Source organism: Parasteatoda tepidariorum, chromosome 12, assembly GCF_982258835.1.
Source record: "Parasteatoda tepidariorum strain Cologne lab strain chromosome 12, Ptep-v5.0, whole genome shotgun sequence".
In the NCBI taxonomy this organism is placed as follows: domain Eukaryota; kingdom Metazoa; phylum Arthropoda; class Arachnida; order Araneae; family Theridiidae; genus Parasteatoda; species Parasteatoda tepidariorum.
The window spans coordinates 66,724,507-66,741,837 of record NC_141766.1 but is presented as its reverse complement, the minus strand read 5'-3'; the positions used below and the strand labels follow the sequence as shown (position 1 = coordinate 66,741,837).

The 17,331-nt window shown below is 29.1% G+C and overlaps 2 protein-coding genes across 3 annotated transcripts in view; both read left to right on the top strand.

Moving 5' to 3' along the window:
- The window catches only part of LOC107454853 (large neutral amino acids transporter small subunit 2), a 79,615-nt gene extending 77,050 nt beyond the window's left edge, over positions 1–2,565 (top strand). The window contains exons 10-11 of the mRNA XM_087156216.1: positions 1,209–1,301; positions 2,110–2,565. Coding sequence (XP_087012342.1) covers positions 1,209–1,301; positions 2,110–2,171 — 155 coding nt within the window. The 3' untranslated portion in view covers positions 2,172–2,565. The remainder of the gene's footprint in view (positions 1–1,208; positions 1,302–2,109) is intronic.
- A 12,277-nt stretch (positions 2,566–14,842) lies between these two features.
- The window catches only part of LOC107454849 (putative E3 ubiquitin-protein ligase HECTD2), a 70,423-nt gene continuing 67,934 nt past the window's right edge, over positions 14,843–17,331 (top strand). Inside the window, exon 1 of one of the 2 annotated variants that reach the window (XM_087156210.1) lies at positions 14,843–15,154. In XM_087156210.1, coding sequence (XP_087012336.1) covers positions 14,900–15,154 — 255 coding nt within the window. In that variant the 5' untranslated portion in view covers positions 14,843–14,899. The remainder of the gene's footprint in view (positions 15,155–17,331) is intronic. The other variant, XM_087156211.1, reaches the window with a different exon arrangement.

Sequence of the window (17,331 nt, the reverse complement as noted above, 5' to 3'; positions counted from 1 at the left end):
TAATTTAGAATGCATATATACAGTAATTCTTGAAATGAAATTAGTTTATGAAGCAAACGCATAGTTTAGAGATAATAGGAATGAGAATTCGAACTAGGCTTAACGGAACTGAAACCATTTTTGGTATTCAGTAACGCAAATATTTATAATTACAACAAGATAAGATATACATAAGAGTCAGTTAAGTTATTTTTATGAGATAATATAAAGTAAAAATTATTAATTTAGAATGCATGTATACAATAATTCTTGGAACGAAATTTGTTTATATAACAAACACATAATTTAAAGAGAATTGTAATGAGAATTTGAACTAGCCTTAACAGAACCGAAGCCATTTTTTGCTATTTAATAACACAAATATTTATAATCACAGAAAGATAAGTTATACATAAGAGTCAGTTAAGTCACTTTTATGAGATAATATAAAGTAAAAATTATTAATTTAGAATGCATGCATACAGTAATTTTTGAAACGAAATTAGTTTATAGAACGAACGCATAGTTTAGAGAGAATAGTAATGAGAATTCGAACTAGGCTTAACAGAATAGAAGCGGATAGAAATTATACACTACAAAATTATTTAATACAGTTTACCGAGAGAAATTATAATTTACAGAGACAAACATAGAAATCAATGATTTGATTCAGCATTTTTAAAAAATGATTGTTGAAGGACGATGATTAGAAATGTCTCCAAGGCAATCAAACCTTTTTAGATATTTCCTCACTAGTGACTCAAAAGATTTTGACTGAGCTTTTGCTTTTATTTTTTCCTTGCTTTCACATTAATTGGCAACCCAGAAGGTTCATATTATTGTACATCATTTTTGACAAGGATTCTAAAATTATTTACTAATGGCAGTGATTACAAAAAACCCTGCACTGTAGTTTTATATAGTAAATTTGTGCTATTACAAGTTCAAATTTTTATTTAATTATATTTCATTAGATGTACAAAAATTCTCACAAGATTCACAAATATGCAAAATTTTGCATCGTTTCCTTTTCTTGACCTATTCAGTTTTTGTACTCAGTGGGGTCTTATTTCCACCCTGAAGAGTAAATTGGTTAAAGGAGTTAAAAAAAATGCTCAATTGCATTTTTATATAATCTTATGTATTTTTAACCCATTCTTTGCATATTAATATTCTTCAAAAACAAATTTCAAGATCCGTATGCATTTTAATATTTATTTATTTTTCAGGATTTGGAGCTCTTATCATTGCTACCGGAGTTCCTGTTTATCTGATATTTATATACTGGGAAAACAAGCCTAAAGCAATTAGAAATGCAATAAGTAAGGAATTAAGATATACAAACTTCGAATCAGATATCAGCTTAATATCATTTTAAATAATATTTAATTGTTTAATGAGTCTAATCGTGACAAAGTCATTTTATAAAGTTTTTTTTCCCCCTAAACCTCAAAAAATACCGTCAGTGTTAAAAATCAGTTGCAAAAAAAAAAAGAAAAAAATTAGAACAGGTAAAAGTGTACGACTTGATACATTTTTGCTTGGGAAGTAAATGCTTTGCTGAGTAAATTACTAATCCAAATGTAATCGCACAAAATGGATTTTATAAAATATTTAGAATTTTTTTTTTTGTAAATATTTCCTGTGCATTCATAGGATGTTTAATTTGCAAGTACATTTCTGTCTTATGATATCTGTTTCATTGGATTCGCTTTTTTGCCTCTTGGATTTTCTGGTTTAATTTCAGAACGTCGGTAACTCTCTGGTGAAAATAGAGCATATTTGTGAAATGAAAATGTACAAAATTTAGCATAAAAAAATCAATTGCGATGAATACAAAATAGTAATTCAGATACTAATTCAATCAAATAACTAAAGTTAATCAACAAAGCAAAAGTTTTTAGAAAAAATTAAGAAGCTTAGCTAATGAACAGGGCTATTTCTTTTTTTTAAAAGGTGGGAGTTTAATTGTTTGTTTTATGATGAACTATTCTTTACTCTATTTATAAAAAAACTTAATAATCCCATAATCGAAGAAAATATAAATGTTTTAAAAAATCTGTTCAATAAATGCTTGTTTATTTTGATGAGAACTCAATAATTAATTCACAAATTTATTTTTTTCTTCAGATTCAACGTATTGTACACTACAAAAACTTCTTGTTGTTGTGCCTGCTGAGAAAAGTTCATAAGATATTTGATTTTTTTTGTACCATCTTTCCTCATTGATTATTTTTTTTTTGTTAAATCATTTGAAATATCTATAAATTGAATAAGTGATTAAAAAATAATTTAAACTAAACTGAAAGTAAGAAAATGAACTTGTTTTAAATATTAATATGCAAAAATCCTTTATTTTGTCAATGAATGAATTTAGTGATTAATTCATTCATAATTTGTATAGTATAAATTTTTTCCTATAGGTTATTTAACTACTAAATTTTACTGTTCTTAATTATATCATTAAATTCAATTATAACTTATAAGTAGTTAAAAAATAAACTTTTGTTAGATATAATCACTTTGATGTAATGCTTTTGAATTACCGAACTAATGAATGACTAGCATTTTAGTACGAAAAATAAATTTTATAATGAACTCAAGTAACGAATTGAAAGTTTTTGCTATATGTAATTGTATTGTTGAGTGGACCATCGACTAGTAATTAGTCAAATAAATTTTTTGTAAGATGTCACTACATGAAAATTGACCACTATGTTGTGCTAATAAATCAACGGATGATTAGTTGACAAATTTTTTATATAAATTCTTTACATTTGACATCACTGCCAGCAAAATCATAATTTATGCTACATCTTTAAGTGACTATGAGTTATAACCTATAATTTAGTTATTTTTTATTTTTTGAGTGAAAAAAAGTGAACATATTTCGTTTAACCAAGGCAGCTGCATTTTTTATAAAATTTTAACTATAGTTAAAATTAAATTAATGATAATAATTTAATTATAATTAAATTAAAATTTAATTTTTTCATTTGTAATAAATCTGTATGAAACATTTCTTCAGTATTTTGCGTAGAATATATGTAATACTCTAAAGCTATTCCTGATTTTTTTGATTGCATTACTTTTTAATTTGATGAACTTGTCTTTAATGCTTTTTCATTTTTATAAAATCGCATGGATTTTTTTTGGATTAAAATTTTCATTATCATGTGTGTGACTGTTATTCTATAACTGATACAACTTCATAACAGTTTAAAAATAGCATGTTATTTGTTAGAAGATTTATTTTTTTCTGATAGAAAGTAATTTTAAAAGTGCTACTCAAAAAAACTTTTTTTTTTGGGGGGGGGGGATTATTTTAAGCATTATCCCCAAAATCTTAAATCTAACTTCCCATAGAAATAATATATTGTAATATTAATGAAATGTAGTATACATATTAATAAGGTTTCTTCAAAGTAAAAAATATTAATTTTAATTTTTGATTGACAATTGGAAAAATGTAATCATTCCAATGAAAAATATTTTTTATCTTTTTGTCTGTTTTTAATATCGGAGATCTTTTGTTTTGTCCTCTTTTAGAATAATGGCTTTTGTACTTGTTCGTTATTATGAATCTCATTATTATGAACCTCGTTATTATGAATAATGTTCGTTATTATGAATCTCCTAAAATTTTTCATTTTAGAAATATAGTTGATTGAGAATATGTGTGGTCTTAGAATATGAAATATAAATAAAAAAATACATGGAATTCGTTGTTGTTAATTTAAATTTTCACTTTTATTAAAAAAAAGTTAGCTATTACTGTTTTGAAAATACAATTTAGATTCCTAGAAAATTGCAGTAACTGAAGATTTATTCTATTATTAATCTTTGTTTAAAAATTATTTATTTGAAAAAAAGGATTTTATTTAAAGCATTTTCGTAATACAAAAGAAAATTACATTATCTTTTCAAAAGCTTAATACACTTAAGCAAAATTGAGAAAATTTGTTTCTTAAATTCTACTTAGTCAAAGTAAGTAGTGAATTTAATTTCGGTAATAAGAAACATTTTGTGAAAACTGTGTGCAAACCTTAAAAAGAAGGACTATTTATACAGTTTCTATGAAAATGAACCCAGCTGTATTTTTATAACATACATTTACATTATATGTATACTGTAAATAATGTGTGTTAATAATCATGAGCTTGTTTTCTTATACCAAGTGTACACTTTTGTACGTAACCTAACTGAAAAACTTATATTTTCCTAATATATGACATTTAAAAGTAGCCTCCTAACTTATAACTTTATTAATTAGTTTTGTCTTTTTTTATGAAGTGATTGTTTAGTTTTTAATTTGCTGTGCTTTTTTTATTGTTCGTGTTTATTTCTGTACATTTTAACTAATGCCATTTTTTAAATATTTAAGCAATGTTAGCAGCTGAAGCTCAATTGCCATTTTGTGTTTATAGAATATTCTTTGGCATTTTAAATTAAATTTGTTGACTATATCAGCCGATATATTATGTATTGAACTCTAAAAATTACATTTAAAATAAATTAATTAAATCGAAGCTCATTGTAATTCAATTATTCATTGAGATTAAATGTAACAACAAATTTAAATGATAAATTTTTACTAAACAATAAGAAGAAAAAAGTATATTGTGTGATTCAATTTACCATTGAACTACAATTTAAGTGACTTTATCCGAATTTAGTTAAGAAATTAATTGCTCTAACAACGTTGCTCAAATTTATACAGCTTTTACTATTTTTATATTGTTGTCATGGTTTAATCAGTAGTTACTTGTTAAAGTGTAAGTTGTTCCATTTCATGTATATTATTATTATTACTAGTTTCTTTAAAAATGTCTTAAAATATTAGTTCTAGGTATAAATTTTCTTATTTGAAAATTTTATAATTGTTTTAGACAGTATTTTAAATATCTCCAACAGAAATGGGATATTTTGAAAAATTATAACAAATTAAGTTACTTAAATATATAAAACTGTGTTGATTATTACATTTATATTTTTATTGCATTTTCATATTGTTTATAATATTTTATGTATCTTCATTGCAAATATGACGTTGGTAATAAAGTATTAAATCATAAATGTGTCTTTACTGAAAAATATATTCAAATATTTGACACCAAATCAGCCACAATTGAGAGAACTTACTTTTTAAAATTCTTGTGTTGTTTAACCGCTTCCTTTACCAATTTTTTTCTATTAGCTTGAAAAGTTCTCAATATGAATTTCAGAAATAATAACATCCAAACTTTGCTCTTGTCCGACCAAAATATTGGGACCTTATTTCCCAGTTATCCTCTATATTTTGGCCCTCAAAAATCCGAATGCGTGGAGAAAAACATGTTTATTCAGAGAAAGTATGTTTTCGTCCCTGATTTCTTAGCTTAAAATATCGTCTGCACTAATTAATTAACATATTTGCTGTCTCCCCATCGAACGCGAAAGTCCTATCATTAGATCAAATTTTATTCAGGGTGGTCTTTTTATTTTTTGAGCCTTTTATACATTTTAATCTTTATTTTATCCTTCTACAAATACAAAAAAAATTAAAAAATTATTGCTCATATACTACATTATTTAAACCTTTTTTTTTTTTAAAATTTCCATAACTTGCTGTACTTATAAGTAACTTGCTGTAAAAAATCATCTTAATTTGATTCCGCTTTGCTTTTCTTAAACTACAAGAAAGTAGTTTTCGTGGCACTCCTTTTATTTTGATTTTTTTCTCAAAATAGCGGTGCTTGAAAAATAAATTTAAAAAAAATGTCATCAAGTAAGTTACATTTTCATGGAATACTCAAAAATTCAACCCAATATAGAAAAATCCCTACGTGGAACGAAAACTATATTTATTGCGAAAATTGCACTACAGTTTTTATTAAATTTGTCAAAAATTGTACTAGTTAGAGATACATCATGTAAGAGATATATATTTTCGATTAAAAATGATGTTAAAATTTTGTGATCTATATAAATATATAAAATTTTGCAACTATTTAGAATGCATCAGTACCAGGTCCAAAAAATACTTCTTCTCAATCCTTTTCAGCACATTTTTTTGTCGATCTACCCTCATGTCACGCCTTTCTTTTAGAGTAGGTTATCTTCCTTTACAGATCATTCTTTTCACCTACATTTATTTCTAACTGTTCCAAAACTGCCCTTTACGAGCTGTGATGGGGATAGAGCTTTCCAATGCAGTGAACCAGCTTCGAATCGCAGCGATGGCTGGTCGATGTGATTTCCGGTTTGCACCGATCACAGTGCTGACGTAGAATATCCAAGGCTGATTGTGCACCGGAAAAAATCCGGATTTTTCGCTAACAGTGATCCGAAAGTTTCCGGAGATCGAAGGTCCAGACGTTTCAAAAAATCATTGATCACAGAAGTTTCCGGAAATCAAATTTTCAGAAGTGGAAGTTTTACACAGTTTATTTTATTTGTTCGTAAGGGAGAGTCAGAGAGATACTTTATAAGCTTATATTCATGATTAATATTCATTTTTTATCAGTAAATAGTTGTTATAATCATAAACTCAAGAAAAAAAGACATATTTCTAAATTTTAATTACTTCTCCTGGTCATTATAGGTATGTGTAAAATTTTAAATATATTTTAAGTAAACTAAGAAATATTGAGAAAAAGGAAGAAAAAAAACTTTATTTAAATTTTTTTCTATTTAAACCGTTTTTTTTAAATTTTTTTACTCAGGAAATTTTCCGGAATTTTGACTTGGACTCACAATCACCCCTGAATATCCTCATTGGTCGGATCATGGGTTCGAGTCCCTTTGCCATCAGGCTAATCATGGGAGGTTTTCGCTGTTTTCCTCTCCATGTGACGCAAATGTTGGTCAGTTTCTTCAAAAAGTCCTCCAAGAAGGTAAATTTCTCCTAATACTTGATTCAAGAGTTCCTTTGTTTTCTGGATTGGGTTCAAAATTACAAGGCTTCGGAGTTGAACATTAGTAGTCGTAAACCCAAAATTGGGTCAGCTGTTCAACGACGGTTATAAATAAAATAACCCCTTACAACCTTCATTAAAAGTTATTATGGCTAAATAAGTTACAATTTTATCTATTTATATTCCTTATCTATTTATAACTCCTTAACGAGTTCCCTTGCCGTTAGGCTAACCATGGGAGGTTTCCGTGGTTTTCCTCGCCATGTAGCGCAAATGCGGGTTAGTTTCATCAAAAAGTCCTCCAAGAAGGTAAATTTCTCCTAATACTTGATTCAAGAGTTCCTTTGTCTTCTGGATTGGGTTCAAAATTACAAGACTACGGAGTTGAACATTAGTAGTCGTAAACTCAAAATTGGGTCGGTAGTTCAACGACAATTATAAATAAAAATAAAAAAACCATTTGCAACCTTCATCAAAAATTATTATAGCTAAATAAGTTACAATTTCGTCTATTTATATTCAAAGTACCATTGTTTCTTTGTTTACATATTTTAAACGAATTATTTCAGTAAAAAAGTAGAATTTTAGTGAAATGTTTCGATAGGAGTATGCAAATCTATTAATCAACTGAGCGTACATGATTATACACGTCCGATGTAGCACCAAAATAATTTTAATATTTTGATGTTAAAAGACTAAACTATCAAAAAGAGCAATAATTCTTTTTTTCAGTTCTTGAAAATTTTACTCTGTTGTTTTTCCTTAACTATACTAGTGGCACTTTTAAGAATTATTTATACTACAATATGAAATGTTGCTCTATTATATTATTATTATCTATAGTTAAAAAAGGAGACAAATACAGGTTCTATTTTATAACAGTCATTGAACAGCAGACCCAATTTCAGGTTTATGACTATTCTATCAGATTCCGTTCAACTCCGTAGCCTTGTAATTTTGAACCCAATCCAGAAGACAAGGATACTCCTGGATCAAGTAGTGAAAGACATTTGCTTTCGTAGAGGATTTTTGGATGGAACTAACCCTCATTTGCTTTACACAGTGAGGAAAACCTCCCACGGTTAGCCAGACGGCATAGCACTCTAACCCACGATCTGTCTAGAACTGAGGATATTTTTTTAATCAGCACTGTGGTCAGTGCGATTCGGGTGCGGAATCGACCAGCCATTGATGGAATTTGAACCCGGGTCATCTCATTGAGAGGCGAGTGCTCCTCCATACAGATTCTAATGAAAATAATAGTTGTAATTTTGAAGAATGTAATCAAGAAGAGAAACAAAATCCTTAAATTTATAAAACGTGCGCTTGTAAAAAGAGTTTGGCTCACTTATTGGCATGTATTAAACCCGGTAATTCTTGTTACAACTTTTTTTTGTATTTCAGCTTATATTTTAACTGTCCACAATTTCATTTTTTGTCTATTTAAAATACAGTAAAAATATTTATATACTTTAAAACTCGGGAAAATTTCTCATAAATAGTCGATAATTACTTTAAGGAATTTAAACTTTTATTTTCGTCCATAAATGTCTCGTAGCAGACGATATCATTATTATTGTTTTATATATGTTTACAGGTAATATAGAGTGATCAAGTTTGAAAAAGTCAAATTTAGAGTTAAAAAGTATTATATTTGACATTTTATTTTATTTTATAATCGTCGTTGAACGGCCGACCCAATTTTTGGGTTTACGACAACTAATGTCAACGCCTTATAGTTTTGAACCCAATCCAGAAGACAAGGGAACTCCTGGATCAGATATTGGGAAAAATTTACCTTCGTGGAGAACTTTTTGATAGAACTAACCCGCATTTGCGTTCCATGGAGAGAGAAACCGCGAAAACCTCCCACGGTTAGCCTGACGGCACGAGGGCTCTAACCCACGATCCGTCTACCCCTGAGGATATTTTTACGTCAGCACTGTGGTCGGTGCAAGCCGGATGCGGAATTCGTATCGATCAGCCATCGCCGGGATTCGAACCCGGTTCACCACAATGGAAGGTGAATGCTCTATCCCCTGAGCCATCACGGATGTGGCAAATCCATTTGAAAATTATGTAAACAGGCAGTATTTCAATGCTTAATAGTTTCATCGCGGCACTGTTCTTCCACTCTCTGCGCTACAGTACTAAAACTGAGACAAAATCCAAGTTCCATTAAACTTGTTTATTTTACTTTAAAAAGCAAAAATGGATAGACATCAATTAAAATACTCACTTTTACAACAATAATACTCAGCGGACATTCTCGGAAGACGAATTATCTCGTCCGTCACGATGGAAGAGTTGAAGGTTGGCTTTACAGCGAGTATAGATCCACACTGCACAAGCGTGAAGTAATGGACAACTAGAACTAGTCAACTATTCATTCAGGGACGAGCTAAGTTAACTGTTAATGGAGCTTAAAGCTAAAACGTAAATATTTTCCTCGTAAAAACCTCATCTTTGCTCTGAAAATAAACAAAAACTGGTTCTGAAACTTGCGAAGAGGTTATCTCAAGCAAACACAAAGTAGAGCTTGTTACATATTACAACCGGTTGAACCTCTTTTTTGACTTTAACGTTTTCTTCAGTATATGAGGCAATTTAACCCACTTCCTTTACCAATTTTTTTGGGGGGAAAAATGCAAAAAATCAACATATATTTTTATGTTATTAATAAATACAAGAAACTAATACAAAACATAATACACAAGTTCTAAGTCGAAATTTTTATTTTTTTATGTGTAAAAAATATTTAATTTACCATCAGTTTACTATCCCAAATTATCTCGGGCAAATGAAAAAAGTTAAATATGAGTCTTTGTATGTATGTTCCATCTTCATAATCATTACTTTCGCTCGCAAAAGCCATTTTTTTACTCTTTTTTCTACGTCAATTCATACGCCATTGTATATACAATTATACAAATCACGTCTGCAGTCCCACAAACAGCAAAACTCTCAAACAAAAATTGGCAAATTTCTAATCCCGGCAGATTATTTTTTGTTTTGCTTCCGGCCGAATAAAAACGTGATAAAACAAAACGTATTGACGAATTTTGCCATGCCTGATAATAAATATTTGCAATATATACATACCCGAGGGATAATCAGGGAAGAGCATATTTTTCATGTTCTATACTTCTAGAATATGCAATTTAAGTCAGCTCAAATCTTAAGAAAATATAAAAATCAGTTTGAAGATCGAGAACATGAAATTTTTTTTTAATCCCTTCAACTTTGCTTGAAAAAATAAATAGCTAAATAAATAATTACACAAAATATAAAATTCAACGTAAAGTAGATCATTTGTTTCTCTTTAAGTTGAAAACATCGTTAACTACAAAGCATTTCAAATATTAAAAGAAACAATTTCTTTTCATGGAAGACAGTTTCGAAAAGGATGGCCACAAGTCACGGAAATCAGAACTTTCCTTTCTTCTTTTTCGAACATTTGCTGGAAATTCCAATAACTGCAAAGAATTCTGTGTTTTATTTCATCATTTTGTAAGTATTAATGACTAGAATGCATGCAACAAGGTTTATGGAATTAGTTTGCTGATTAAATGCTAAAAGTGTTCGGTTAATGGCTATTATTCTCTTAAAATTTACTTATATGTATCAATTAGCCATTGACTTTAAATCTCAGATAGAAACATTTACTCAATTGTACCATTTTATTATCTCTGAATGTTTTGTTTCGTATTCTATGGAAATACCTAAGAAGTAAATTATTCAGAATTATAAATATTTATAACTTATGAATTATTTATACCTATATTTAAATAATTTAGTGTTAAGTAATTGTTTTGTATTTTGCAAAGAAAAAAATTGGCGCAATTATATTAGTGCACCTTCTCTATTTGTTTATTTATAAATATATTATTTTAATACAATCTCATGCTTGAATCAAAGTAAATGAAAAAATGAGCACTTTTTTAGTGAAATTAAAATGAGCAAAAAGATCAAAATTTGACATATTATTACGGTATTAAATAATTTACCTCCACACAAGTTATTGATATCTTTTCATAGTTTTACTTTATGTTATTTTACGTTTATTTAATTTTAATTAAATCGTGTTTTATACTGTTTTCAAAAATAAGAAAAAACTGGAATTTTAAGAGAAACTTTACTTTTTTACTTTTGAACTTTACTTTTTAATATTGATAAAATTTCATTTTGTTTACTAAAAATAAAAAATTTCATTTCAATCTATTAGTCTAATTAGTACTATGTTAAAAATATTGTCTTACCCTTTTTACAGGAATTATTGACAATATTGCAATATTTTTTTCGTCCTAATATGCCAATGCAACATTTTTTTTTCATAATGCCCGCCTGGGGAATGACCTACGTCATACAAGCATCTGAAGGGCAGATTTGTTAGGCACCTTATTAGGTGGGCAATCATTGCTCCCACAGTAAGGACAGGTAGTACAGAGAATGCCTTGCCCGATATTCGAACCCAAAACCTTTCTGATACAAGGACATTTCCCTGACCTCTACACAGGCCGGTCGGCACATATGTTCTTTGAACCATATATGGTTTATATATGTATTATAGATTATACTTGAACCATATATGGTTTATATATGGATTATATTTCAACCATATGTGGTTCAAATATCAGTTCTTAGAACCATAATATGGTTTTAAATTAATGCAACCGAATTATGATGTTATTTTAAACTATATTTCTATGTTGTTATTTTAAACTATGTTGCTATTTTAAACTATATATAAATTGAATCATGTAATCAAATTAGAGAAGTGTGATTTTATGTCTAGACTTAGAATCAGAAAGTTGAGGCATAATTGTCCAATATACGGTTGGACAGGCTTACGGAACCCTACAACTTACGGAACCTTACAAACTTACGGAACATCATACGGAAACTTACAAATGTTATAATTTAACACTTTAATAATAGTAGCAATAAAGCAGTTATTCAAACCAATTGATTCTGTTACATAATTTTGTTGTTGTTCAGGACATTGAAGAAAAAACTGCTTTCAAGTTTGACTTGAAAATAAAAAAGAACTGATTCATACTATACTCTCAGAAAAACTGGTTCAATTTTTGACCATTATATACAAAGAAAAAAAATCTAGTGAAATTACCGTACTGTATGGTAATGACGTGTATGGTAACATGAAGCTAAAACATACAGTACTAAAACCATTCATTTGATCATTTCTCCATTCATACGGTAAAAGATTTTCGGAAATTCTTGTTTTTAAAATTATAATACTTTTTACCACATATTAATAAAAATAACAAAATGGAAAAGTAAATTTAGCCAAATAAATGGTTGTCGTGTCATAATTCAAGGTTTCGGTATAAAATTTCCATATTTTACTACATCTTCCAAATTTTATGACATATTATAAAACCATATTTTATTGTTAATTTTACCATAATCATTACCAAAGCGCTTCGGTAACAATTTCCGAGATTTTTGGTATTCCCATAGAGCCAAATACACGGTAAATTTTACCATACTCTGTTAGTTTTCAAGAATCAATTATGCAAAATTGACCGATCAGTTACCCGTCACATATAATAACTGATAATAGTTTTTTTTTAAAGTTTAATGATGGCTGATAAGATCTCTTCAGGTCTAAATTTCAATTCAATCCAGTAATTAAAACATGTGTAAGACTTTTATAAGAATCATGTTTTCAAGGAATCAATTTCAATGTCAATCGCCAACAATGATCAATTTTCGTTTTATTTCTAAATCGGTTTCAGTTTTTAAAATGCTTCAAAAAAGTTAATGTTGGTTCTTTTTTTTTTTATTTTGATTTACAATCCCTGGTCAAATTATTCGACGCACTTTAAGATTCTATGCAAAATCTTAATTATCAGGTGATACTCTATACAGCTTTATTGTTTTGACACGACTGAAACCAGTTTGTTTACCTTCGTGTATCAGTTTGTTAAATTAGACGATATTTAATATGGATTTGACAATTCGATAAATTAGACGATATATTACATAAATATTGAATATTTATTATCAGGTATTATATTAGTATATTATAATAATTCGACCAAATTATTAGATGCGTTGTAGTGTTTTAATAATTGCGTGTTTTGCACGATTTTATATGCAATACTTTTATATTTAAACATACATACAATGGGTTTTTATTCATGAGATTTTTTATATACTTTCTATTTGTATTTATTTTTAACGTATTGCATTATAATGTTAACCAATTGATACACGAACATAAACAAGTGCAAAATGGCTTCAGCCGAGTTAAAACAATAAAGCTGTATGGTATCAACTGAAAATTAAGATTTTGCATGGAATCTTATAGTGAGTCAAATAATTTACTTTAATTATAATAATATACTAATACAATCTATAACAAAAAAATCGACGCACCAAGAAGGAGCCGTCCGATTGAAACGAAAATTCGTGGATAAGAAGACAATGTTCAGAATAGTAAATGTTTAAAATTTCGGAACAATTGAATAATTTATTGCAGAGTTACAGTAACAAGTTCAATAAGGTGTTGACCCGCCTCTAGCCTGGATACAAGCTGCCATACGTTGTAGCATAGACCGATAAAGCTCCCGGATGGTCTCTTGCGGTATTTCCTGCCAAATTCGATCCAATTGTCGAACGAGGTCAACATTCCGTGCCAGATGTAATCGCCTTCCCATCATATCTCAGACATGCTCGATGGGAGAGAGATCTGGTGATCTGACAGGCCAAGGAAGAGTTTGAAAAGCTTGCAGACAGCTCATAGCAACACGTGCCGTATGTGGTTTGGCATTGTCCTGCTGAAAAACCAGCTCAGAGAGTTGCAAAAGGAGCGGTAGCAAAACAGGTCTTAGGATGTCGTCGACGTACCGCTGTGCAGTAAGTGTACCTCTAATGACGACCAAAGGAGTCCGGCTGTCAAAGGAAATGGCACCCCAGACCATAATGCCTTGTTGAGGGCCGGTGTGGTGTATAATAGTGAAGGCAGGATCCCCCCCTCTTCCCTGTGCGTCTCCAAACACGTCTTCGATGATCGTCAGGACGCAGTTGGAAGCGGGATTTGTCGCTAAAGACTATACGTCCCCAGTCGGCATCATTCCAGCCTGATCGAGCGTCGATTTTGCGCGTCTTAGTACGTTCTTGGAGCGTCCATTTTTTTGTTATAGAGTGTATAATACCTGATATAATAAATATTCTCTACTTATGTAATTTTTCGTCCAATTTATCCAATCGTCGAATTTATATTATATATCGTCTTAATGAGCAAATTGATACACTAACGTAAGCAAGTTCAAACCGGTTTCAGTCGCGTATAGTATCACCTGATAAGTAAGATTTCACATAGAATCTTATAGTACGTCTAATAATTTGTATATATAATTCTGATAAAGATACGATAACCCTTTTTCTTATTTTATTAGGATATCTTAAAAATAAAGTTTTCATTGTAAGATGTCGAATTATTATATAGTAATTAAAAACACATTATAAGATGCATCTTAATTGAGAGATGCACCACCCCTGATATAAAAACTGATCCCCGAGAAAATACTCCTTAAGGAAATGATACTGGATGAACGTGTGATGTTGAGCGTATGAATCAAAACAGATTAAAAGAAAATTTGTTCAGTTAATAAATAGTGTTCTAGTAATACGAGATATTTGTTATTCTAATCAAAAATCTATCTCGTTTTCCATCCTTGTTAGACTATGTTGTAAAAGTAAAAAATATGTCATCCGTTTTAATTGAAGCAAATATCCAATTAATTTAAAGATCCCCTCCCTTATGTACCCAGATTCCATCACAGAATGTAAATTCGAACTTCACGCTCAAGTAAAGATAGGGCTTTTAATTTTTGATGACACCTGCCCCATCATCCGAATCCAGGATCTAGTTATTGCTCGAAAGGGGGTTTGTTTTTATATAGTTTCTAAGCAACGGATTGTATTGCTGGACGAAGGTCGCCTCACGCAAAACTCCGTAACCGATCAATGACATATGACGCCCTGTCCGTCACCTAATGTCCAACTTTATTCGAGTGACCACTGGAGGACCTGGATGGTCACTCGCGATGGACGTAACGGAAGAAAATCGGACGTCCAACACGTCCATCACATGCCCATCATGCCGGATCAGCATCGTTCCTTCAAGGGCAAGGACCATGTGTCCCTTCTGTGGAAGTTTTTATAACAGGGCTGCTAATAATGATGTATCTCTTAGAAGACGAAGTACTGATGATCCAATTCGTCTCCCACAATTAGTGGATAGTGTAACAGTAAGTTTTAATTTCTTTATTGCATGCCGGGTTTAAACAAACTGATTTATGGAATTTAAACTTACTGATTTATGAAATTTAAATTTACTGATTTACGGTATTTAAATTTACTGATTAATGGGATTTAAACTTACAGATTTATGGTAGTTAAATTTACTGATTTATGGAATTTAAACTTACTGATTTATGGTATTTAAATTTACTGATTTACAGAATTCAAACTTACTGATTTATAGAATTTAAACTTACTGATTCATGGAATTTGAACTGATTGATTCATGAAATTTGAGCTTACTGATTTATGAAACTTAAACTTACTGATTTAGGGTATTTAAATTTACTGATTTATGGAATTTAAATTTACTGATTTAAGAAATTTAAACTTACTGATTTACAGAATTTAAACTTACTGATTTATGACATTTAAACCTATTGCTTTATGAAAAAGCCTTCACTGTTATTTTTGGTGCAATATTTTAAATGTTATTATCACTTTATTTTTTTATTTATTTATTTATTATGTAAATTGCACTACTGGGAACACAGCAAATGTGACAGACAATTTCTTGAAACTAATTCCTACTATAAGTTTTTTATTTTCTTATGCCAAACTAGTATGATCTGATATTTTGCATAAATCCTTACCTTATTTCTGATGTCACTTTTTTGTTAAAGCAAGCACTGTTATATAACTTTTAATTTCTTGTATATTCCGCAAACTGAAAATTACTGAAACATTCAATCAAATGCAATACTAGTGTAACAATACAACTAGACTAAAAGTAACAATTGTTTTCCATGTCACATTTCTTTAAATTAAAATTATTTGTTTACCCTTATTTTTATCATTAATTGCGCAGCTATATTACTTATATTGCACCGTACAGCTATGACAGTCATTGTTTGTGTATAAAATTTGTACTGAACAACTTGAAATAATATTTTTATTGCTGTTTTTTTCGTTTGTTAGTGAAGAATTAAATTATTTATTTTCCTTAATTGTAAGAATTACTAATTCATTAAATAAATGACATTGTATCTATCACTATAATAAATAGATAAGATAATATTTTTTGCGTGCTAATTTTTTCACTAGAAATGCAATTAACATTTCTTCAATTTTAAAACAATAACACAATAAATAATAACTGATCCAATCAAAGAATTGCAAGAAAAACTCCCGCAATTACATCACAGTTTAGCAAAAAAATTATTTATTATTCTATTTTTATTTTAAATTTTGAGCTATTTTAAATTTTGAGCTATTTTAGATTAGAAACAACTTATGTCGAAATATTTTTCAGGCATCCTTTTGTCAATAATTTCATTAGTATATTAAGTTTCATGCAAATTGGATCATTTGTTTTTCAGTTATTATAATAAAAGAATAGAAAAAATACGTAACTATCATAAGCTATTGTATGCATTGTATCGCAGCTGCGTAACAATTTTACTAGATAAAAAATAATATATAAATATTTTATCGTAATTAATAACTAAAAATAACACTTAATTATTCTCAAGTCGTAACATTAATTGAACTGCATGCTAGGAAGCATTTGATTTTGTCGACCCTGCACTATTTAAAAAAAAACATAGTATATTAGTATATTTCATTAGTATATTAAGTTTCATGCGAATTGCATCATTTGTTTTTCAGTTATTATAATAAAAGAATAGAAAAAATACGTAAATATCATAAGCTATTGTATGCATTGCATCGCAGCTGCGTAACAATTTTACTAGATAAAAAATAATATATAAATATTTTATCGTAATTAATAACTAAAAAAACACTTTATTATTCTCAAGTCATAGCATTAATTGAACTGCATGCTAGGAAGCATTTGATTTTGTCGACACTGCACGATTTAAAAAAAAAAAAAAATAGCTATGTCAACTAGTTACATGTTAGTACCATATTTAGAATAAAGATGTGTTATTTTATTTAGCTTTGAGCATGAATTTTTTTCGCAGTAAGTAAAGTAACAACCACAAATATTTAAATATTATATCTGGGAAAATCGGGATTTGGAGTTGTAGACGATTGGCGTTGTGTGTTCATTCCTAATTTTGTTAGTAACTAATAGTATGCTTTATTTTATACTCAAAATCGACAGATCTTGATTAGTTAAATGTTTTTTTTTTCATAATTTAAATGCAGCAGCTCATCTAAT